The sequence below is a fragment of the Somniosus microcephalus genome, unplaced genomic scaffold, assembly GCF_052327205.1.
Source record: "Somniosus microcephalus isolate GS21.2 unplaced genomic scaffold, FLI_Smic_1.0 unresolved_chr3, whole genome shotgun sequence".
In the NCBI taxonomy this organism is placed as follows: domain Eukaryota; kingdom Metazoa; phylum Chordata; class Chondrichthyes; order Squaliformes; family Somniosidae; genus Somniosus; species Somniosus microcephalus.
In genome coordinates this window covers 23,135,276-23,160,597 of record NW_028225181.1, presented here as the reverse complement: position 1 = coordinate 23,160,597, position 25,322 = coordinate 23,135,276, and the positions used below count along the sequence as shown (strand labels likewise).

General features: G+C 58.2%; 1 protein-coding gene across 1 annotated transcript in view; it reads right to left on the bottom strand.

Moving 5' to 3' along the window:
- The window catches only part of LOC147091315 (gamma-enolase-like), a 28,165-nt gene extending 14,760 nt beyond the window's left edge, over window positions 1–13,405 (bottom strand). The window contains 3 exon segments of the mRNA XM_085976735.1: window positions 1,636–1,837; window positions 9,628–9,825; window positions 13,185–13,405. Of these exon segments, the coding sequence (XP_085832861.1) occupies window positions 1,636–1,837; window positions 9,628–9,825; window positions 13,185–13,359 (575 nt within the window). The 5' untranslated portion in view covers window positions 13,360–13,405.
- Between the last annotated feature and the right edge of the window lie 11,917 nt (window positions 13,406–25,322).

Here is a 25,322-nt window from a genome sequence, read left to right as displayed (position 1 = left end):
TTCGATGCTGACACTGGGTATAAAGTGGGGATACACTGTCAGGATAATGTAGAGGGAGCTCTGTATTGTACCTGCCCCAGGAGTGTTCGATGCTGACACTGGGTATAAAGTGGAGGTACACTGTCAGGGTAATGTAGAGGGAGCTCTGTATTGTACCTGCCCTGGGAGCGCTCGATGCTGACACTGGGTATAAAGTGGGGGTGCACTGTCAGGGTAATGTAGAGGGAGCTCTGTATTGTACCTGCCCTGGGAGTGCTTGATGCTGACACTGGGTATAAAGTGGGGGTACACTGTCAGGATAATGTAGAGGGAGCTCTGTATTGTACCTGCCCCGGGAGTACTCGATGCTGACACTGGGTATAAAGTGGGGGTACACTGTCAGGGTAATGTAGAGGGAGCTCTGTATTGTACCTGCCCCGGGAGTGCTCGATGCTGACACTGGGTATAAAGTGCGGGTACACTGTCAGGGTAATGTAGAGGGAGCTCTGTATTGTACCTGCCCTGGGAGTGTTCGATGCTGACACTGGGTATAAAGTGGGGGTACACTGTCAGGGTAATGTAGAGGGAGCTCTGTATTGTACCTGCCCCGGGAGCGCTCGAGGCTGACACTGGGTATAAAGTGGGAGTACACTGTCAGGGTAATGTAGAGGGAGCTCTGTATTGTACCTGCCCCGGGAGTGCTCGATGCTGACACTGGGTATAAAGTGGGGGTACACTATCAGGGTAATGTAGAGGGAGCTCTGTATTGTACCTGCCCCAGGAGCACTCGATGCTGACTCTGGGTATAAAGTGGGGGAACACTGTCAGGGTAATGTAGAGGGAGCTCTGTATTGTACCTGCCCCGGGAGTGCTCGATGCCGACACTGGGTATAAAGTGGGGGTACAGCATTAGGGTAATGTAGAGGGAGCTCTGTATTGTACCTGCCCCGGGAGTGCTCGATGCCGACACTGGGTATAAAGTGGGGGTACACTGTCAGGGTAATGTAGAGGGAGCTCTGTATTGTACCTGCCCCGGGAGTGCTCGATGCTGACACTGGGTATAAAGTGGGGGAACACTGTCAGGGTAATGTAGAGGGAGCTCTGTATTGTACCTGCCCTGGGAGTGCTCGATGCTGACACTGGGTATAAAGTGGGGGTACACTGTCGGGGTAATGTAGAGGGAGCTCTGTATTGTACCTGCCCCGGGAGTGCTCGATGTTGACACTGGGTATAAAGTGGGGGTACACTGTCAGGGTAATGTAGAGGGAGCTCTGTATTGTACCTGCCCCGGGAGTGCTCGATGCCGACACTGGGTATAAAGTGGGGGTACAGCATTAGGGTAATGTAGAGGGAGCTCTGTATTGTACCTGCCCCAGGAGTGCTCGATGCTGACACTGGGTATAAAGTGGGGGTACGCTGTCAGGGTAATGTAGAGGGAGCTCTGTATTGTACCTGCCCCAGGAGTGCTCGATGCTGACACTGGGTATAAAGTGGGGGTACACTGTCAGAGTAATGTAGAGGGAGCTCTGCTATATAACCTCATTCCCCATGCATCCCACCGAAGCAGACCCCTTCCCTTCTGCCCAGGCCCCGCCCCTCGGTTCACCCAGGCCCCGCCCCTCGGTCCGCGCAGGCCCCGCCCCCTCGGTCACTCACGCCTGGATGGATTCAGTGACGGATCCAATCTGATTGACTTTGAGCAGCAGGCAGTTACAGGCTGCATCCTCCACCGCGCGCTCAATGCGCTTCGGGTTGGTGACGGTGAGGTCGTCGCCCACGACCTGGATCCCTACGTTGGCCGTGAACTTTGACCAGGCCGCCCAATCGTCCTGATCGAAGGGGTCCTCGATCGATACCACTGCAGAGAGAGAGAGAGAGAGAGAGAGAGAGAGAGTGATCAATCTGCGTCCCGTCACCGTGCAGTGGAATCGAAGGAACAGACCCGCGTCCCATCACCGTGCGGGGGAATCGCAGGAACAGACCCGTGTCCCATCACCGTGCGGGGGAATCGCAGGAACAGACCTGCGTTCCATCACCGTGCGGGGGAATCGCAGGAACAGACCAGCGTTCCATCACCGTGCGGGGGAATCGCAGGAACAGACCCGTGTCCCATCACCGTGCGGGGGAATCGCAGGTGCAGACTCGTGTCCCATCACCGTGCGGGGGAATTGCAGGCACAGACCCGTGTCCCATCACCGTGCGGGGGAATCGCAGGTGCAGACTCGTGTCCCATCACCGTGCGGGGGAATCGCAGGTACAGTCCTGCGCCCCATCACCGTGCGGGGGAATCGCAGGTACAGACTCGTGCCCCATCACCGTGCAGGGGAATCGCAGGTACAGACTCGTGTCCCATCACCGTGCGGGGGAATCGCAGGAACAGACCCGTGTCCCATCACCGTGCGGGGGAATTGCAGGCACAGACCCGTGTCCCATCACCGTGCGGGGGAATCGCAGGTGCAGACTCGTGTCCCATCACCGTGCGGGGGAATCGCAGGTACAGTCCTGCGCCCCATCACCGTGCGGGGGAATCGCAGGTACAGACTCGTGCCCCATCACCGTGCAGGGGAATCGCAGGTACAGACTCGTGTCCCATCACCGTGCGGGGGAATCGCAGGAACAGACCCACGTCCCATCACCGTGCGGGGGAATCGCAGGAACAGACCTGCGTCCCATCACCGTGCGGGGGAATCGCAGGTACAGACCCACCTCCCATCACCGTGCGGGGAATTGCAGGCACAGACCCGTGTCCCATCACCGTGCGGGGGAATCGCAGGTGCAGACTCGTGTCCCATCACCGTGCGGGGGAATCGCAGGTACAGACTCGTGTCCCATCACCGTGCGGGGGAATCGCAGGTACAGTCCTGCGCCCCATCACCGTGCGGGGGAATCGCAGGTACAGACTCGTGCCCCATCACCGTGCAGGGGAATCGCAGGTACAGACTCGTGCCCCATCACCGTGCGGGGGAATCGCAGGTGCAGACTCGTGTCCCATCACCGTGCGGGGGAATCGCAGGTACAGTCCTGCGCCCCATCACCGTGCGGGGGAACCGCAGGCACAGACCCGTATCCCTTCACCGTGCAGGGGAATCGCAGGTACAGACCCGTATCCCTTCACCGTGCAGGGGAATCGCAGGTACAGACCCGTGTCCCATCACCGTGCGGGGGAATCGCAGGTACAGACCCGCGTCCCATCACCGTGCGGGGGAATCGCAGGTACAGACCCGCGTCCCATCACCGTGCGGGGGAATCGCAGGTACAGACCCGCGTCCCATCACCGTGCGGGGGAATCGCAGGTACAGACCCGCGACCCATCACCGTGTGGGGGAATCGCAGGTGCAGACCCGCGTCCCATCACCGTGCGGGGGAATCGCAGGCACAGACCCGTGTCCCTTCACCGTGCGGGGGAATCGCAGGCACAGACCCGCGTCCCATCACCGTGCGGGGGAATCGAAGGTACAGACCCGCGACCCATCACCGTGCGGGGGAATCGCAGGTACAGACCCGTGTCCCATCCCCGTGCGGGGAAATCGCAGGAACAGACCCACGTCCCATCACCGTGCTGGGGAATCGCAGGTACAGACCCGCGTCCCATCACCGTGCTGGGGAATCGCAGGTACAGACCCACGTCCCATCACCGTGCTGGGGAATCGCAGGTACAGACCCACGTCCCATCACCGTGCTGGGGAATCGCTGGTACAGACCTGCGTCACATCCCCGTGCGGGGAAATCGCAGGTACAGACCCACGTCCCATCACCGTGCGGGGGAATCGCAGGTACAGACCCGTGTCCCATCCCCGTGCGGGGAAATCGCAGGTACAGACCCACGTCCCATCACCGTGCTGGGGAATCGCAGGAACAGACCCGCGTCCCGTCACCGTGCAGGGGAATCGCTGGTACAGACCCGTGTCCCATCCCCGTGCGGGGAAATCGCAGGAACAGACCCATGTCCCTTCACCATGCGGGGGAATCGCAGGTACAGACCCGCGTACCATCACCGTGCGGGAGAATCGCAGGTACAGACCCGCGTCCCATCACCGTGCGGGGGAATCGCAGGTACAGACCCGCGTCCCTTCACCGTGCGGGGGAATCGCAGGTACAGACCCGCGTCCCTTCACCGTGCGGGGGAACCGCAGGCACAGACCCATGTCCCTTCACCGTGCGGGGGAATCGCAGGTACAGGCCCACGTCCCATCACCGTGCGGGTGAATCGCAGGTACAGACCCACGTCCCATCACCGTGCGGGTGAATCGCAGGTACAGACCCACGTCCCATCACCGTGCGGGGGAACCTCAGGTACAGACCCGCGCCCCATCACCGTGCGGGAGAATCGAAGGTACCGACCCGCGTCCCATCACCGTGCGGGGGAATCACAGGTACAGACCCGTGTCCCATCACCGTGCGGGGGAAGCGCAGGTACAGACCCACGTCCCATCACCGTGCGGGGGAAGCGCAGTTACAGACCCACGTCCCATCACCGTGCGGGTGAATCGCAGGTACAGACCCACGTCCCATCACCGTGCGGGGGAATCGCAGGTACAGACCCACGTCCAATCACCGTGCGGGGGAATCGCAGGTACAGACCCGCGTCCCTTCACCGTGCGGGGGAACCGCAGGCACAGACCCATGTCCCTTCACCGTGCGGGGGAATCGCAGGTACAGGCCCACGTCCCATCACCGTGCGGGTGAATCGCAGGTACAGACCCACGTCCCATCACCGTGCGGGTGAATCGCAGGTACAGACCCACGTCCCATCACCGTGCGGGGGAACCTCAGGTACAGACCCGCGCCCCATCACCGTGCGGGAGAATCGAAGGTACCGACCCGCGTCCCATCACCGTGCGGGGGAATCACAGGTACAGACCCGTGTCCCATCACCGTGCGGGGGAAGCGCAGGTACAGACCCACGTCCCATCACCGTGCGGGGGAAGCGCAGTTACAGACCCACGTCCCATCACCGTGCGGGTGAATCGCAGGTACAGACCCACGTCCCATCACCGTGCGGGGGAATCGCAGGTACAGACCCACGTCCAATCACCGTGCGGGGGAAGCGCAGGTACAGACCCACGTCCCATCACCATGTGGGGGAATCGCAGGTACAGACCCGCGTCCCATCACCGTGCGGGGGAATCGCAGGTACAGACCCGTGTCCCATCACCGTGCGGGGGAAGCGCAGGTACAGACCCGCGTCCCATCACCGTGCGGGGGAATCGCAGGTACTGACCCGCGTCCCATCACCGTGCGGGGGAATCGCAGGTACAGACCCGCGTCCCATCACCGTGCGGGGGAATCGCAGGTACAGACCCGTGTCCCATCACCGTGCGGGGGAAGCGCAGGTACAGACCCGCGTCCCATCACCGTGCGGGGGAATCGCAGGTACTGACCCGCGTCCCATCACCGTGCGGGGGAATCGCAGGTACAGACCCGCGTCCCATCACCGTGTGGGGGAATCGCAGTTACAGACCCGCGTCCCATCACTGTGCGGGTGAATCGCAGGTACAGACCCACGTCCCATCACCGTGCGGGTGAATCGCAGGTACAGACCCACGTCCCATCACCATGTGGGGGAATCGCAGGTACAGACCCGCGTCCCATCACCGTGCGGGGGAATCGCAGGTACAGACCCGCGTCCCATCACTGTGCGGGGGAATCGCAGGAACAGACCCACGTCCCATCACCGTGCGGGGGAATCGCAGGTACAGACCCGCGTCCCATCACCGTGCGGGGGAATCGCAGGTACAGACCCGTGTCCCATCACCGTGCGGGGGAAGCGCAGGTACAGACCCGCGTCCCATCACCGTGCGGGGGAATCGCAGGTACTGACCCGCGTCCCATCACCGTGCGGGGGAATCGCAGGTACAGACCCGTGTCCCATCACCGTGTGGGGGAATCGCAGGTACAGACCCACGTCCCATCACTGTGCGGGGGAATCGCAGGTACAGAGCCGTGTCCCATCACCGTGCGGGGGAATCGCAGGTACAGACCCGCGTCCCATCACTGTGCGGGTGAATCGCAGGTACAGAGCCGTGTCCCATCACCGTGCAGGGGAATCGCAGGTACAGACCCGCGTCCCATCACCATGTGGGGGAATCGCAGTTACAGACCCGTGTCCCATCACCGTGCGGGGGAAGCGCAGGTACAGACCCACGTCCCATCACCGTGCGGGGGAATCGCAGGTACAGACCCGCGTCCCATCACCGTGCGGGGGAATCGCAGGTACAGACCCGCGTCCCATCACCGTGCGGGGGAATCGCAGGTACAGACCCACGTCCCATCACCATGTGGGGGAATCGCAGGTACAGACCCGCGTCCCATCACCGTGCGGGGGAATCGCAGGTACAGAACCGCGTCCCATCACCGTGCGGGGGAATCGCAGGAAGAGACCCGCGTCCCATCACCGTGCGGTGGAATCGCAGGAACAGCCCTGCGTCCCATCACCGTGCGGGGGAATCGCAGGAACAGCCCTGCGTCCCATCACCATGCGGGGGAATCGCAGGAAGAGACCCGCGTCCCATCACCGTGCGGGGGAATCGCAGGTACAGACCCGCGTCCCATCACCGTGCGGGGGAATCGCAGGTACAGACCCACGTCCCAGCACCGTGCGGGGGAATCGCAGGAACAGCCCTGCGTCCCATCACCGTGCGGGGGAATCGCAGGAAGAGACCCGCGTCCCATCACCGTGCAGGGGAATCGCAGGAACAGACCCACGTCCCAGCACCGTGCGGGGGAATCGCAGGTACAGACCCGCGTCCCATCACCGTGCGGGGGAATCGCAGGTACTGACCCGCGTCCCATCACCGTGCGGGTGAATCGCAGGTACAGACCCACGTCCCATCACCGTGCGGGGGAACCTCAGGTACAGACCCGCGCCCCATCACCGTGCGGGAGAATCGAAGGTACCGACCCGCGTCCCATCACCGTGCGGGGGAATCGCAGGTACAGACCCACGTCCCATCACCGTGCGGGGGAAGCGCAGGTACAGACCCACGTCCCATCACCATGTGGGGGAATCGCAGGTACAGACCCGCGTCCCATCACCGTGCGGGGGAATCGCAGGTACAGACCCGTGTCCCATCACCGTGCGGGGGAAGCGCAGGTACTGACCCGCGTCCCATCACCGTGCGGGGGAATCGCAGGTACTGACCCGCGTCCCATCACCGTGCGGGGGAATCGCAGGTACAGACCCGCGTCCCATCACCGTGCGGGTGAATCGCAGGTACAGACCCACGTCCCATCACCATGTGGGGGAATCGCAGTTACAGACCCGCGTCCCATCACTGTGCGGGTGAATCGCAGGTACTGACCCGCGTCCCATCACCGTGCGGGTGAATCGCAGGTACAGACCCACGTCCCATCACCGTGCGGGTGAATCGCAGGTACAGACCCGCGTCCCATCACTGTGCGGGTGAATCGCAGGTACTGACCCGCGTCCCATCACCGTGCGGGTGAATCGCAGGTACAGACCCACGTCCCATCACCATGTGGGGGAATCGCAGGTACAGACCCGCGTCCCATCACCGTGCGGGAGAATCGCAGGTATAGACCCGTGTCCCATCACCGTGCGGGGGAAGCGCAGGTACAGACCCGCGTCCCATCACCGTGCGGGGGAATCGCAGGTACTGACCCGCGTCCCATCACCGTGCGGGAGAATCGCAGGTATAGACCCGTGTCCCATCACCGTGCGGGGGAATCGCAGGAACAGACCCGCGTCCCATCACCGTGCGGGAGAATCGCAGGTATAGACCCGTGTCCCATCACTGTGCGGGGGAAGCGCAGGTACAGACCCGCGTCCCATCACCGTGCGGGGGAATCGCAGGTACTGACCCGCGTCCCATCACCGTGCGGGGGAATCGCAGGTACAGACCCGTGTCCCATCACCGTGCGGGGGAAGCGCAGGTACAGACCCGCGTCCCATCACCGTGCGGGGGAATCGCAGGTACAGACCCACGTCCCATCACCATGTGGGGGAATCGCAGTTACAGACCCGCGTCCCATCACCGTGTGGGGGAATCGCAGTTACAGACCCGTGTCCCATCACTGTGCGGGGGAATCGCAGGTACAGACCCGCGTCCCATCACTGTGCGGGTGAATCGCAGGTACAGACCCGCGTCCCATCACCATGTGGGGGAATCGCAGGAACAGACCCGCGTCCCATCACCATGTGGGGGAATCGCAGGAACAGACCCGCGTCCCATCACCGTGCGGGGGAATCGCAGGTACAGTCCCGTGTCCCATCACCGTGCGGGGGAATCGCAGGTACAGACCCGTGTCCCATCACCGTGCGGGGGAATCGCAGGTACTGACCCGCGTCCCATCACCGTGCGGGGGAATCGCAGGTACAGACCCGCGTCCCATCACCGTGTGGGGGAATCGCAGGTACAGACCCGCGTCCCATCACCGTGCGGGGGAATCGCAGGTACAGACCCGCATCCCATCGCTGTGTGGGGGAATCGCAGGAAGAGACCCGCGTCCCATCACCATGTGGGGGAATCGCAGGTACAGAACCGCATCCCATCGCTGTGTGGGGGAATCGCAGGAAGAGACCCGCGTCCCATCACTGTGTGGGGGAATCGCAGGTACAGACCCACGACCCATCACCGTGCGGGGGAATCGCAGGTACAGACCCGCGTCCCATCACTGTGTGGGGGAATCGCAGGTACAGACCCACGACCCATCACCGTGCGGGGGAATCGCAGGTACAGACCTGCGTCCCATCACCGTGCGGTGGAATCGCAGGTACAGACCCGCGTCCCATCACCGTGCGGGGGAATCGCAGGAACAGCCCTGCGTCCCATCACCGTGCGGGGGAATCGCAGGTACAGACCCGCGTCCCATCACCGTGCGGTGGAATCGCAGGTACAGACCCGCGTCCCATCACCGTGCGGGGGTATCGCAGGTACAGACCCGCGTCCCATCAACGTGCGGGGGAATCGCAGGAAGAGACCCGCGTCCCATCACCGTGCGGGGGAATCGCTGGTACAGTCCCGTGTCCCATCACCGTGCGGGGGAATCGCAGTTACAGACCCGTGTCCCATCACCGTGCGGGGGAATCGCAGGTACAGACCCGCGTCCCATCACCGTGCGGGGGAATCGCAGGTACAGACCCGTGTCCCATCACCGTGCGGGGGAATCGCAGGTACAGACCCGCGTCCCATCACCGTGCGGGGGAATCGCAGGTACAGACCCGCGTCCCATCAACGTGCGGGGGAATCGCAGGTACAGACCCGCGTCCCATCAACGTGCGGGGGAATCGCTGGTACTGACCCACGTCCCATCAACGTGCGGGGGAATCGCAGGTACAGACCCACGTCCCATCAACGTGCGGGTGAACCGCAGGTACAGACCCACGTCCCATCACCGTGCGGGGGAATCACAGGTACAGACCCGTGTCCCATCACCGTGCGGGGGAATCGCAGGTACAGACCCACGTCCCATCACCGTGCGGGGGAATCGCAGGTACGGACCCACGTCCCATCACCGTGCGGGGGAATCGCAGGTACGGACCCACGTCCCATCACCGTGCGGGGGAATCGCAGGTACAGACCCACGTCCCATCACCGTGCGGGGGAGTCTCACGGGTTAAGATCAGGCTAACTGCAGCACAGGACGAAGATAGAGCCTGGGTGTTTCCAGCTCGCCCTCTGCCCTTACCTGGGTAATCGCGGACAAAGGTCTTGTAGAGGTCGGCCAGCTCGTCGGGCGAGATGTAGCGGCTGGGGTCGTCCGGGGACTTGAAGTCCAGGTCGTACTGTCCGCCCTTGTAGAACTCTGAGGCAGCGACGTCCATTCCCACTACCACCTTGTCCGTGTAGCCTGCTTTGGCAATGGCACTCTTGATGAGTTCGAGAGCTGAAGGAGGGGGACAGGAGAGAGAGTGAGAAAGAGAGGGAGAGGGCAGCAGTGAATGACAGCGAGAACAAAACAGGGAATGACAGCGAGAACAAAACAGGGAATGACAGCGAGAACCAAACAGGGAATGACAGCGAGAACCAAACAGGGAATGACAGCGAGAACCAAACAGGGAATGACAGCGAGAACCAAACAGGGAATGACAGCGAGAACCAAACAGGGAATGACAGCGAGAACCAAACAAGGAATGACAGCGAGAACCAAACAGGGAATGACAGCGAGAAAACAGGGAATGACAGCGAGAACCAAACAGGGAATGACAGCGAGAACCAAACAGGGAATGACAGCGAGAACCAAACAGGGAATGACAGCGAGAACCAAACAGGGAATGACAGCGAGAACCAGTGAATGACAGCAAGATCCAAACTAAGCACCAACAATGCATGGAGGAGAGGGAGGACGGGCCCTGGGTCAATGCAGGAGAGGTCGGGGTCAGCGCAGGGGTCAGTGAGAGAGCCGGGGTCAGAGAGGCAACAGGGAGAGGGCCGGGGTCAGAGAGGGGACAGGGAGAGGGCCGGGGTCAGAGAGGGACCAGGGAGAGGGCCGGGTCAGAGAGGGGACAGGGAGAGGGCCGGGGTCAGAGAGGGACCAGGGAGAGGGCCGGGTCAGAGAGGGGACAGGGAGAGGGCCAGGGTCAGGGAGGGGTCAGGGAGAGGGCCGGGTCAGAGAGGGAACAGGGAGAGGGCCGGGTCAGAGAGGGAACAGGGAGAGGGCCGGGGTCAGAGAGGGTACAGGGAGAGGGCCGGGGTCAGAGAGGGTACAGGGAGAGGGCCGGGGTCAGAGAGGGTACAGGGAGAGGGCCGGGGTCAGAGAGGGACCAGGGAGAGGGCCGGGGTCAGAGAGGGAACAGGGAGAGGGCCGGGGTCAGAGAGGGACCAGGGAGAGGGCCGGGGTCAGAGAGGGAACAGGGAGAGGGCCGGGGTCAGAGAGGGACCAGGGAGAGGGCCGGGGTCAGAGCGGGGTCAGGGAGAGGGCCGGGGTCAGAGAGGGACCAGGGAGAGGGCCGGGTCAGAGAGGGACCAGGGAGAGGGCCGGGTCAGAGAGGGTACAGGGAGAGGGCCGGGGTCAGAGAGGGACCAGGGAGAGGGCCGGGTCAGAGAGGGTACAGGGAGAGGGCCGGGGTCAGAGAGGGACCAGGGAGAGGGCCGGGGTCAGAGAGGGGTCAGGGAGAGGGCCGGGTCAGAGAGGGACCAGGGAGTGGGCCGGGTCAGAGAGGGACCAGGGAGAGGGCCGGGGTCAGAGAGGGACCAGGGAGAGGGCCGGGGTCAGAGAGGGACCAGGGAGAGGGCCGGGGTCAGAGAGAGAACAGGGAGAGGGCCAGGGTCAGAGAGGGGTCAGGGAGAGGGCCGGGGTCAGAGAGAGAACAGGGAGAGGGCCGGGGTCAGAGAGAGAACAGGGAGAGGGCCGGGGTCAGGGAAAGGGAACAGGGAGAGGGCCGGGGTCAGGGAAAGGGAACAGGGAGAGGGCCGGGGTCAGAGAGGGGTCAGGGAGAGGGCCGGGGTCAGAGAGAGAACAGGGAGAGGGCCGGGGTCAGAGAGGGGTCAGGGAGAGGGCCGGGGTCAGAGAGGGACCAGGGAGAGGGCCGGGTCAGAGAGGGAACAGGGAGAGAGCCGGGGTCAGAGAGGGAACAGGGAGAGGGCCGGGTCAGGGAAAGGGAACAGGGAGAGGGCCGGGGTCAGAGAGGGGTCAGGGAGAGGGCCGGGTCAGGGAAAGGGAACAGGGAGAGGGCTGGGGTCAGAGAGGGGACAGGGAGAGGGCCGGGTCAGGGAAAGGGAACAGGGAGAGGGCCGGGTCAGAGAGGGACCAGGGAGAGGGCCGGGGTCAGGGAAAGGGAACAGGGAGAGGGCCGGGTCAGAGAGGGGACAGGGAGAGGGCTGGGGTCAGAGAGGGGTCAGGGAGAGGGCCGGGGTCAGAGAGGGGTCAGGGAGAGGGCCGGGGTCAGAGAGAGAACAGGGAGAGGGCCGGGGTCAGAGAGGGGTCAGGGAGAGGGCCAGGGTCAGGGAGGGGTCAGGGAGAGGGCCAGGGTCAGGGAGGGGTCAGGGAGAGGGCCAGGGTCAGGGAGGGAACAGGGAGAGGGCTGGGGTCAGAGAGGGGTCAGGGAGAGGGCCGGGTCAGAGAGGGGTCAGGGAGAGGGCCAGGGTCAGGGAGGGGTCAGGGAGAGGGCCAGGGTCAGGGAGGGAACAGGGAGAGGGCTGGGGTCAGAGAGGGGTCAGGGAGAGGGCCGGGGTCAGAGAGAGAACAGGGAGAGGGCCGGGGTCAGAGAGGGGTCAGGGAGAGGGCCAGGGTCAGAGAGGGGTCAGGGAGAGGGCCAGGGTCAGAGAGGGGTCAGGGAGAGGGCCAGGGTCAGAGAGGGGTCAGGGAGAGGGCCGGGGTCAGAGAGAGAACAGGGAGAGGGCCGGGGTCAGAGAGGGGTCAGGGAGAGGGCCGGGTCAGAGAGGGGTCAGGGAGAGGGCCGGGTCAGAGAGGGGTCAGGGAGAGGGCCGGGTCAGAGAGGGGTCAGGGAGAGGGCCGGGGTCAGAGAGAGAACAGGGAGAGGGCCGGGGTCAGAGAGAGAACAGGGAGAGGGCCGGGGTCAGGGAAAGGGAACAGGGAGAGGGCTGGGGTCAGAGAGGGGTCAGGGAGAGGGCTGGGGTCAGAGAGGGGTCAGGGAGAGGGCCGGGGTCAGAGAGGGGTCAGGGAGAGGGCCGGGGTCAGAGAGAGAACAGGGAGAGGGCCGGGGTCAGGGAAAGGGAACAGGGAGAGGGCCGGGGTCAGAGAGGGGTCAGGGAGAGGGCCGGGGTCAGAGAGAGAACAGGGAGGGGGCTGGGGTCAGAGAGGGGTCAGAGAGAGGGCCGGGGTCAGAGAGAGAACAGGGAGAGGGCCAGGGTCAGGGAGAGGGCTGGGGTCAGAGAGAGAACAGGGAGAGGGCCAGGGTCAGGGAGAGGGCTGGGGTCAGAGAGAGAACAGGGAGAGGGCCAGGGTCAGGGAGGGGTCAGGGAGAGGGCCGGGGTCAGGGAGAGGGCCGGGGTCAGGGAGAGGGCCAGGGTCAGGGGGAGGGCTGGGGTCAGAGAGAGAACAGGGAGGGGGCCGGGTCAGAGAGGGGTCAGGGAGAGGGCCGGGGTCAGGGAGAGGGCCGGGGTCAGGGAGAGGGCCAGGGTCAGGGGGAGGGGAGGGGTCAGGGAGAGGGCCGGGGTCAGAGGGGGAAACAGCGTAGGGGGCCAGGGTCAGAGTGGGGAGGTGGGTCACCAACATCAGTCTACCTCAGCATAGGCCCGGGACGGACTCCGGGCCTTTCCTGTGCCGGGAGGCCCCCTCCTCACCTTCACAATTCTCCACGATGTTGGGGGCAAATCCCCCCTCGTCCCCCACGTTGGTGGCATCCTGCCCGTACTTGGCCTTGATAACACTCTTCAGGCTGTGGTAGACCTCGGCTCCGATCCGCAGGGCGTCCCGGAAATTCTCTGCACCCACTGGCAGGATCATGAACTCCTGCATGGCCAGCTTGTTCCCAGCGTGGGACCCACCATTGATCACGTTGAAGGCCTGGGGTAGAGAGAAAAACAAAATGGAGGCCGCGTCAATCGGTCGCGGTTTCAAACCGTCCCATCAAACACTCCCAGGGCAGGTACAGCACGGGTTAGATACAGAGTAAAGCTCCCTCTACACTGTCCCATCAAACACTCCCAGGGCAGGTACAGCACGGGTTAGATACAGAGTAAAGCTCCCTCTACACTGTCCCATCAAACACTCCCAGGGCAGGTACAGCACGGGTTAGATACAGAGTAAAGCTCCCTCTACACTGTCCCATCAAACACTCCCAGGGCAGGTACAGCACAGGTTAGATACAGAGTAAAGCTCCCTCTACACTGTCCCATCAAACACTCCCAGGGCAGGTACAGCACGGGTTAGATACAGAGTAAAGCTCCCTCTACACTGTCCCATCAAACACTCCCAGGGCAGGTACAGCACGGGTTAGATACAGAGTAAAGCTCCCTCTACACTGTCCCATCAAACACTCCCAGGGCAGGTACAGCACAGGTTAGATACAGAGTAAAGCTCCATCTACACTGTCCCATCAAACACTCCCAGGGCAGGTACAGCACGGGTTAGATACAGAGTAAAGCTCCCTCTACACTGTCCCATCAAACACTCCCAGGGCAGGTACAGCACGGGTTAGATACAGAGTAAAGCTCCCTCTACACTGTCCCATCAAACATTCCCAGGGCAGGTACAGTACGGGTTAGATACAGAGTAAAGCTCCCTCTACACTGTCCCATCAAACACTCCCAGGGCAGGGACAGCACGGGGTTAGATACAGAGTAAAGCTCCCTCTACACTGTCCCATCAAACACTCCCAGGGCAGGTACAGCACGGGTTAGATACAGTGTAAAGCTCCCTCTACACTGTCCCATCAAACACTCCCAGGGCAGGCGCAGCACGGTTTAGATACAGAGTAAAGCTCCCTCTACACTGTCCCATCAAACACTCCCAGTGCAGGTACAGCATGGGTTAGATACAGAGTAAAGCTCCCTCTACACTGTCCCGTCAAACACTCCCAGGGCAGGTACAGCACGGGTTAGATACAGTGTAAAGCTCCCTCTACACTGTCCCATCAAACACTCCCAGGGCAGGTACAGCACGGGTTCGATACAGAGTAAAGCTCCATCTACACTGTCCCATCAAACACTGCCAGGACAGGTACAGCACGGGTTAGATACATAGTAAAGCTCCCTCTACACTGTCCCATCAAACACTCCCAGGGCAGGTACAGCACGGGTTAGATACAGAGTAAAGCTCCCTCTACACTGTCCCATCAAACACTCCCAGGGCAGGTACAGCACGGGTTAGATACAGAGTAAAGTTCCCTCTACACTGTCCCATCAAACACTCCCAGGGTAGGTACAGCACGGGTTAGATACAGAGTAAAGCTCCCTCTACACTGTCCCATCAAACACTCCCAGGGCAGGTACAGCACGGGTTAGATACAGAGTAAAACTCCCTCTACACTGTCCCATCAAACACTCCCAGGGCAGGTACAGCATGGGTTAGATACAGAGTAAAGCTCCCTCTACACTGCCCCATCAAACACTCCCAGGGCAGGTATAGCACGGGTTAGATACAGAGTAAAGCTCCATCTACATTGTCCCATCAAACACTCCCAGGGCAGGTACAGCACGGGTTAGATACAGAGTAACGCTCCCTCTACACTGTCCCATCAAACACTCCCAGGGCAGGTACAGCACGGGTTAGATACAGAGTAAAGCTCCCTCTACACTGTCCCATCAAACACTCCCAGGGCAGGGACAGCACGGGGTTAGATACAGAGTAAAGCTCCCTCTACACTGTCCCATCAAACACTCCCAGGGCAGGTGCAGCACAGTTTAGATACAGAGTAAAGCTCCCTCTACACTGTCCCATCAAACACTCCCAGGGCAGGTACAGCACGGGTTCGATACAGAGTAAAGCTCCATCTACACTGTCCCATCAAACACTGCCAGGACAGGTACAGCACGGGTTAGATACAGAGTAAAGCTCCCTCTACACTGTCCCATCAAACACTCCCAGGGCAGGTACAGCACGGGTTAGATACAGAGTAAAGCTCCCTCTACACTGTCCCATCAAACACTCCCAGGGCAAGTACAGCACGGGATATATACAGAGTAAAGCTCCCTCTACACTGTCCCATCAAACACTCCCAGGGCAGGTACAGCACGGGTTAGATACAGAGTAAAGCTCCCTCAACTGTCCCATCAAACACTCCCAGGGCAGGTACAGCACGGAGTTAGATACAGAGTAAAGCTCCCTCTGCACTGTCCCATCAAACACTCCCAGGGCAGGTACAGCACGGGTTAGCTAAAGAGTAAAGCTCCCTCTACACTGCCCCATCAAACACTCCCAGGGCAGGTACAGCACGTGTTAGATACAGAGTAAAGCTCCCTCTACACTGTCCCATCAAACACTCCCAGGGCAGGTACAGCACGGGTTAGATACAGAGTAAAGCTCCCTCTACACTGTCCCATCAAACACTCACAGGGCAGGTCCAGCACGGGTTAGATACACAGTAAAGCTCCCTCTACACTGTCCCATCAAACACTCCCAGGGCAGGTACAGCACGGGTTAGATACAGAGTAAAGCTCCATCTACACTGTCCCATCAAACACTCCCAGGGCAGGTACAGCACGGGTTAGATACAGAGCAAAGCTCCCTCTACACTGTCCCATCAAACACTCCCCGGGCAGGTACAGCACGGGTTAGATACAGGGTAAAGCTCCCTCTACATTGTCCCATCAAACACTCCCAGGGCAGGTACAGCACGGGTTAGATACAGAGTAAAGCTCCCTCTACACTGTCCCATCAAACACTCCCAGGTCAGGTACAGCATGGGTTAGATACAGAGTAAAGCTCCCTCTACACTGTCCCATCAAACACTCCCAGGGCAGGTACAGCACGGGTTAGATACAGAGTAAAGCTCCCTCTACACTGTACCATCAAACACTCCCAGGGCAGGTACAGCACAGAGTTAGATACAGAGTAAAGCTCCCTCTACTGTCCCATCAAACACTCCCAGGGCAGGTACAGCACGGGTTAGATACAGAGTAAAGCTCCCTCTACACTGTCCCATCAAACACTCCCAGGGCAGGTATAGCAAGGGTTAGATACAGAGTAAAGCTCCCTCTACACTGTCCCATCAAACACTCCCAGGGCAGGTACAGCACGGAGTTAGATACATACAGCACGGAGTTAGGTACAGAGTAAAGCTCCCTCTACTGTCCCATCAAACACTCCCAGGGCAGCTACAACACGGGTTAGATACAGAGTAAAGCTCCCTCTACACTGTCCCATCAAACACTCCCAGGGCAGGTACAGCACGGTTAGATACAGAGTAAACCTCCCTCTACGCTGCCCCATCAAACACTCCCAGGGCAGGTACAGCACGGGTTAGATACAGAGTAAAGCACCATCTACACTGTCCCATCAAACACTCCCCGGGCAGCTACAGCACGGGTTAGATACAGAGTAAAGCTCCCTCTACATTGTCCATCAAACACTCCCAGGGCAGGTACAGCACGGGTTAGATACAGAGTAAGCTCCCTCTACACTGTCCCATCAAACAGTCCCAGGGCAGGTACAGCACGGGTTAGATACAGAGTAAAGCTCTCTCTACACTGTCCCATCAAACACTCCCAGGGCAGGTACAGCACGGGTTAGATACAGAGTAAAGCTCCCTCTACACTGTCCCATGAAACACTCCCAGGGCAGGTACAGCACGGGTTAGATACAGAGTAAAGCTCCCTCTACACTGTCCCATTAAACACTCCCAGGGCAGGTACAGCACGGGTTAGATACAGAGTAAAGCTCCCTCTACACTGTCCCATCAAACACTCCCAGGGCAGGTACAGCACGGGTTAGATACAGAACGGGGTAGATGCAGGGTAAAGCTCCCTCTACACTGTCCCATCAAACACTCCCAGGGCAGGTACAGCACGGATTAGATACAGAGTAAAGCTCCCTCTACACTGTCCCATCAAACACTCCCAGGGCAGGTACAGCACGGAGTTAGATACAGAGTAAAGCTCCCTCTACACTGTCCATCAAACACTCCCAGGGCAGGTACAGCACGGAGTTAGATACATACAGCACGGAGTTAGATACAGAGTAAAGCTCCCTCTACTGTCCCATCAAACGCTCCCAGGGCAGGTACAACACGGGGTAGATACAGAGTAAAGCTCCCTCTACACTGTCCCATCAAACACTCCCCGGGCAGCTACAGCACGGGTTAGATACAGAGTAAAGCTCCCTCTACATTGTCCCATCAAACACTCCCAGGGCAGGTACAGCACGGGTCAGATACAGAGTAAAGCTCTCTCTACACTGTCCCATCAAACACTCCCAGGCCAGGTACAGCACGGGTTACATACAAAGTAAAGCTCCCTCTACATTGTCCAATCAAACACTCCCAGGGCAGGTACAGCACGGGTTAGATGCAGAGTAAAGCTCCCTCTACACTGTCCCATCAAACACTCCCAGGGCAGGTATAGCACGGGTTAGATACAGAGTAAAGCTCTCTCTACACTGTCCCATCAAACACTCCCAGGACAGGTACAGCACCGGTTAGATACAGAGTAAAGCTCTCTCTACACTGTCCCATCAAGCACTCCCAGGGCAGGTACAGCACGGAGTTCGATACAGAGTAAAGCTCCCTCTACACTGTCCCATCAAACACTCCCAGGGCAGGGACAGCACGGGTTAGATACAGAGTAAAGCTCCCTCTACACTGCCCCATCAAACACTCCCAGGGCAGGTACAGCACGGGTTAGAGACAGAGTAAAGCTCCCTCTACACTGTCCCATCAAACACTCCCAGGGCAGGTACAGCACGGGTTAGATACAGAGTAAAGCTCCATCTACACTGTCCCATCAAACACTCCCAGGGCAGGTACAGCACGGGTTAGATGCAGAGTAAAGCTCCCTCTACACTGTCCATCAAACACTCCCAGGGCAGGTACAGCACGGGTTAGATACAGAGTAAAGCTCCCTCTACACTGTCCCATCAAACACTCCCAGAGCAGGTACAACACGGGTTAGATACAGAGTAAAGCTCCCTCTACACTGTCCCATCAAACACTCCCAGGGCAGGTACAGCACGGAGTTAGATACAGAGTAAAGCTCCCTCTACTGTCCATCAAACACTCCCAGGGCAGGAACAACACGGGTTAGATACAGAGTAAAGCTCCCTCTACACTGTCCCATCAAACACTCCCAAGGCAGGTATAGCACGGGATCGATACAGAGTGAAGCTCCCTCTACACTGTCCCATCAAACACTCCCAGGGCAGGTACAGCATGGGTTAGATACAGAGTAAAGCTCCCTCTACTGTCCCATCAAACACTCCCAGGGCAGGTACAGCACAGGTGAGATACAGAGTAAAGCTCCCTCTACACTGTCCCATCAAACACTCCCAGGGCAGGGACAGCACGGGTTAGATACAGAGTAAAGCTCCCTCTACACTGTCCCATCAAACACTCCCAGGGCAGGTACAGCACGGGTTAGATACAGAGTAAAGCTCCCTCTACACTGTCCCATCAAACACTCCCAGGGCAGGTACAGCACGGGTTAGATACAGAGTAAAGCTCCCTCTACACTGTCCCATCAAACACTCCCAGGGCAGGTACAGCACGGGTTAGATACAGAGTAAAGCTCCCTCTACACTGTCCCATCAAACACACCCAGGGCAGGTACAGCATGGGTTAGATACAGAGTAAAGCTCCCTCTACACTGTCCCATGAAACACTCCCAGGGCAGGTACAGCACGGGTTAGATACAGAGAAAAGCTCCCTCTACATTGTCCATCAAACACTCCCAGGGCAGGTACAGCACGGGTTAGATACAGAGTAAAGCTCCCTCTACACTGTCCCATGAAACACTCCCAGGGCAGGTACAGCACGGGTTAGATACAGAGTAAAGCTCCCTCTACACTGTCCCATTAAACACTCCCAGGGCAGGTACAGCACGGGTTAGATACAGAGTAAAGCTCCCTCTACACTGTCCCATCAAACCCTCCCAGGGCAGGTACAGCACGGGTTAGATACAGAGTAACGCTCCCTCCACATTGTCCCATCAAACACTCCCAGGGCTGGTGCAGCATGGGTTAGATACAGAGTAAAGCTCCCTCTACACTGTCCCATCAAACACTCCCAGGGCAGGTACAGCATGGGTTAGATACAGAGTAAAGCTCCCTCTACACTGTCCCATCAAACACTCCCAGGGCAGGTACAGCACGGGTTAGATACAGAGTAAAGCTCCCTCTACACTGTCCATCAAACACTCCTAGGGCAGGTACAGCACGGGTTAGATACAGAGTAAAGCTCCCTCTACACTGTCCCATCAAACCCTCCCAGGGCAGGTACAGCACGGGTTAGATACAGAGTAAAGCTCCATCTTCACTGTCCCATCAAACACTCCCAGGGCAGGTACAGCACGGGTTAGATACAGAGTAAAGCTCCCTCTACACTGTCCCATCAAACACTCCCAGGGCAGGTACAGCACGGAGTTAGATACAGAGTAAAGCTCCCTCTACTGTCCCATCAAAGACTCCCAGGGCAGGTACAACACGGGTTAGATACAGAGTAAAGCTCCCTCTACACTGTCCCATCAAACACTCCCAGGGCAGGTGAAGCACGGGTTAGATACAGAGTAAAGCTCCCTCTACACTGTCCCATCAAACACTCCCAGGGCAGGTACAGCACGGAGTTAGATACATACAGCACGGAGTTAGATACAGAGTAAAGCTCCCTCTACTGTCCCATCAAACGCTCCCAGGGCAGGTACAACACGGGGTAGATACAGAGTAAAGCTCCCTCTACACTGTCCCATCAAACACTCCCAGGGCAGGTACAGCACGGGTTAGATACAGAGTAAACCTCCCTCTACACTGCCCCATCAGACACTCCCAGGGCAGGAACAGCACGGGTTAGATACAGAGTAAAGCTCCCTCTACACTGGCCCTTCAAACACTCCCAGGGCAGGTACAGCACGGGTTAGATACAGAGTAAAGCTCCATCTACACTGTCCCATCAAACACTCCCAGGGCAGGTACAGCACGGGTTAGATACAGAGTAAAGCTCCCTCTACACTGTCCCATCAAACACTCCCCGGGCAGCTACAGCACGGGTTAGATACAGAGCAAAGCTCCCTCTACACTGTCCCATCAAACACTCCCCGGGCAGCTACAGCACGGGTTAGATACAGAGTAAAGCTCCCTCTACATTGTCCCATCAAACACTCCCAGGGCAGGTACAGCACGGGTTAGATACAGAGTAAAGCGCTCTCTACACTGTCCCATCAAACACTCCCAGGCCAGGTACAGCACGGGTTAGATACAAAGTAAAGCTCCCTCTACATTGTCCAATCAAACACTCCCAGGGCAGGTACAGCACGGGTTAGATACAGAGTAAAGCTCCCTCTACACTGTCCCATCAAACACTCCCAGGGCAGGTACAGCACGGGTTAGATACAGAGTAAAGCTCCCTCTACACTGTCCCATCAAACCCTCCCAGGGCAGGTACAGCACGGGTTAGATACAGAGTAAAGTTCCCTCTACACTGTCCCATTAAACACTCCCAGGGCAGGTACAGCACGGGTTAGATACAGAGTAAAGCTCCCTCTACACTGTCCCATCAAACCCTCCCAGGGCAGGTACAGCACGGGTTAGATACAGAGTAACGCTCCCTCTACATTGTCCCATCAAACACTCCCAGGGCAGGTACAGCATGGGTTAGATACAGAGTAAAGCTCCCTCTACACTGTCCCATCAAACACTCCCAGGGCAGGTACAGCATGGGTTAGATACAGAGTAAAGCTCCCTCTACACTGTCCCATCAAACACTCCCAGGGCAGGTACAGCACGGGTTAGATACAGAGTAAAGCTCCCTCTACACTGTCCCATCAAACACTCCCAGGGCAGGTACAGCACGGGTTAGATACAGAGTAAAGCTCCCTCTACACTGTCCCATCAAACACTCCCAGGGCAGGTACAGCACGGGTTAGATACAGAGTAAAGCTCCCTCTACACTGTCCCATCAAACACTCCCAGGGCAGGTACAGCACGGGTTAGATACAGAGTAAAGCTCCCTCTACACTGTCCCATCAAACACACCCAGGGCAGGTACAGCATGGGTTAGATACAGAGTAAAGCTCCCTCTACACTGTCCCATGAAACACTCCCAGGGCAGGTACAGCACGGGTTAGATACAGAGAAAAGCTCCCTCTACATTGTCCCATCAAACACTCCCAGGGCAGGTACAGCACGGGTTAGATACAGAGTAAAGCTCCCTCTACACTGTCCCATGAAACACTCCCAGGGCAGGTACAGCACGGGTTAGATACAGAGTAAAGCTCCCTCTACACTGTCCCATTAAACACTCCCAGGGCAGGTACAGCACGGGTTAGATACAGAGTAAAGCTCCCTCTACACTGTCCCATCAAACCCTCCCAGGGCAGGTACAGCACGGGTTAGATACAGAGTAACGCTCCCTCCACATTGTCCCATCAAACACTCCCAGGGCTGGTGCAGCATGGGTTAGATACAGAGTAAAGCTCCCTCTACACTGTCCCATCAAACACTCCCAGGGCAGGTACAGCATGGGTTAGATACAGAGTAAAGCTCCCTCTACACTGTCCCATCAAACACTCCCAGGGCAGGTACAGCACGGGTTAGATACAGAGTAAAGCTCCCTCTACACTGTCCCATCAAACACTCCTAGGGCAGGTACAGCACGGGTTAGATACAGAGTAAAGCTCCCTCTACACTGTCCCATCAAACCCTCCCAGGGCAGGTACAGCACGGGTTAGATACAGAGTAAAGCTCCATCTTCACTGTCCCATCAAACACTCCAGGGCAGGTACAGCACGGGTTAGATACAGAGTAAAGCTCCCTCTACACTGTCCCATCAAACACTCCCAGGGCAGGTACAGCACGGAGTTAGATACAGAGTAAAGCTCCCTCTACTGTCCCATCAAAGACTCCCAGGGCAGGTACAACACGGGTTAGATACAGAGTAAAGCTCCCTCTACACTGTCCCATCAAACACTCCCAGGGCAGGTGAAGCACGGGTTAGATACAGAGTAAAGCTCCCTCTACACTGTCCCATCAAACACTCCCAGGGCAGGTACAGCACGGAGTTAGATACATACAGCACGGAGTTAGATACAGAGTAAAGCTCCCTCTACTGTCCCATCAAACGCTCCCAGGGCAGGTACAACACGGGGTAGATACAGAGTAAAGCTCCCTCTACACTGTCCCATCAAACACTCCCAGGGCAGGTACAGCACGGGTTAGATACAGAGTAAACCTCCCTCTACACTGCCCCATCAGACACTCCCAGGGCAGGAACAGCACGGGTTAGATACAGAGTAAAGCTCCCTCTACACTGGCCCTTCAAACACTCCCAGGGCAGGTACAGCACGGGTTAGATACAGAGTAAAGCTCCATCTACACTGTCCCATCAAACACTCCCAGGGCAGGTACAGCACGGGTTAGATACAGAGTAAAGCTCCCTCTACACTGTCCCATCAAACACTCCCCGGGCAGCTACAGCACGGGTTAGATACAGAGCAAAGCTCCCTCTACACTGTCCCATCAAACACTCCCCGGGCAGCTACAGCACGGGTTAGATACAGAGTAAAGCTCCCTCTACATTGTCCCATCAAACACTCCCAGGGCAGGTACAGCACGGGTTAGATACAGAGTAAAGCGCTCTCTACACTGTCCCATCAAACACTCCCAGGCCAGGTACAGCACGGGTTAGATACAAAGTAAAGCTCCCTCTACATTGTCCAATCAAACACTCCCAGGGCAGGTACAGCACGGGTTAGATACAGAGTAAAGCTCCCTCTACACTGTCCCATCAAACACTCCCAGGGCAGGTACAGCACGGGTTATATACAGAGTAAAGCTCCCTCTACACTGTCCCATCAAACCCTCCCAGGGCAGGTACAGCACGGGTTAGATACAGAGTAAAGTTCCCTCTACACTGTCCCATTAAACACTCCCAGGGCAGGTACAGCACGGGTTAGATACAGAGTAAAGCTCCCTCTACACTGTCCCATCAAACCCTCCCAGGGCAGGTACAGCACGGGTTAGATACAGAGTAACGCTCCCTCTACATTGTCCCATCAAACACTCCCAGGGCAGGTACAGCATGGGTTAGATACAGAGTAAAGCTCCCTCTACACTGTCCCATCAAACACTCCCAGGGCAGGTACAGCATGGGTTAGATACAGAGTAAAGCTCCCTCTACACTGTCCCATCAAACACTCCCAGGGCAGGTACAGCACGGGTTAGATACAGAGTAAAGCTCCCTCTACACTGTCCCATCAAACACTCCCAGGGCAGGTACAGCACGGGTTAGATACAGAGTAAAGCTCCCTCTACACTGCCCCATCAAACACTCCCAGGGCAGGTGCAGCACGGGTTAGATACAGAGTAAAGCTCCCTCTACACTGTCCCATCAAACCCTCCCAGGGCAGGTACAGCACGGGTTAGATACAGAGTAAAGCTCCATCTTCACTGTCCCATCAAACACTCCCAGGGCAGGTACAGCACGGGTTAGATACAGAGTAAAGCTCCCTTTACACTGTCCCATCAAACACTCCCAGGGCAGGTACAGCACGGAGTTAGATACAGAGTAAAGCTCCCTCTACTGTCCCATCAAACACTCCCAGGGCAGGTACAACACGGGTTAGATACAGAGTAAAGCTCCCTCTACACTGTCCCATCAAACACTCCCAGGGCAGGTAAAGCACGGGTTAGATACAGAGTAAAGCTCCCTCTACACTGTCCCATCAAACACTCCCAGGGCAGGTACAGCACGGAGTTAGATACATACAGCACGGAGTTAGATACAGAGTAAAGCTCCCTCCACTGTCCCATCAAACGCTCCCAGGGCAGGTACAACACGGGGTAGATACAGAGTAAAGCTCCCTCTACACTGTCCCATCAAACACTCCCAGGGCAGGTACAGCACGGGTTAGATACAGAGTAAACCTCCCTCTACACTGCCCCATCAGACACTCCCAGGGCAGGAACAGCACGGGTTAGATACAGAGTAAAGCTCCCTCTACACTGGCCCTTCAAACACTCCCAGGGCAGGTACAGCACGGGTTAGATACAGAGTAAAGCTCCATCTACACTGTCCCATCAAACACTCCCAGGGCAGGTACAGCACGGGTTAGATACAGAGTAAAGCTCCCTCTGCACTGTCCCATCAAACACTCCCCGGGCAGCTACAGCACGGGTTAGATACAGAGTAAAGCTCCCTCTACACTGTCCCATCAAACACTCCCCGGGCAGCTACAGCACGGGTTAGATACAGAGTAAAGCTCCCTCTACATTGTCCCATCAAACACTCCCAGGGCAGGTACAGCACGGGTTAGATACAGAGTAAAGCTCTCTCTACACGGTCCCATCAAACACTCCCAGGCCAGGTATAGCACGGGTTAGATACAAAGTAAAGCTCCCTCTACATTGTCCAATCAAACACTCCCAGGGCAGGTACAGCACGGGTTAGATACAAAGTAAAGCTCCCTCTACATTGTCCCATCAAACACTCCCAGGGCAGGTACAGCACGGGTTAGATACAGAGTAAAGCACCATCTACACTGTCCCATCAAACACTCCCGGGGCAGGAACAGCACGGGTTAGATACAGAGTAAAGCTCCCTCTACACTGTCCCATCAAACACTCCCCGGGCAGCTACAGCACGGGTTAGATACAGAGTAAAGCTCCCTCTACATTGTCCCATCAAACACTCCCAGGGCAGGTACAGCACGGGTTAGATACAGAGTAAAGCTCCCTCTACACTGTCCCATCAAACAGTCCCAGGGCAGGTACAGCACGGGTTAGATACAGAGTAAAGCTCTCTCTACACTGTCCCATCAAACACTCCCAGGGCAGGTACA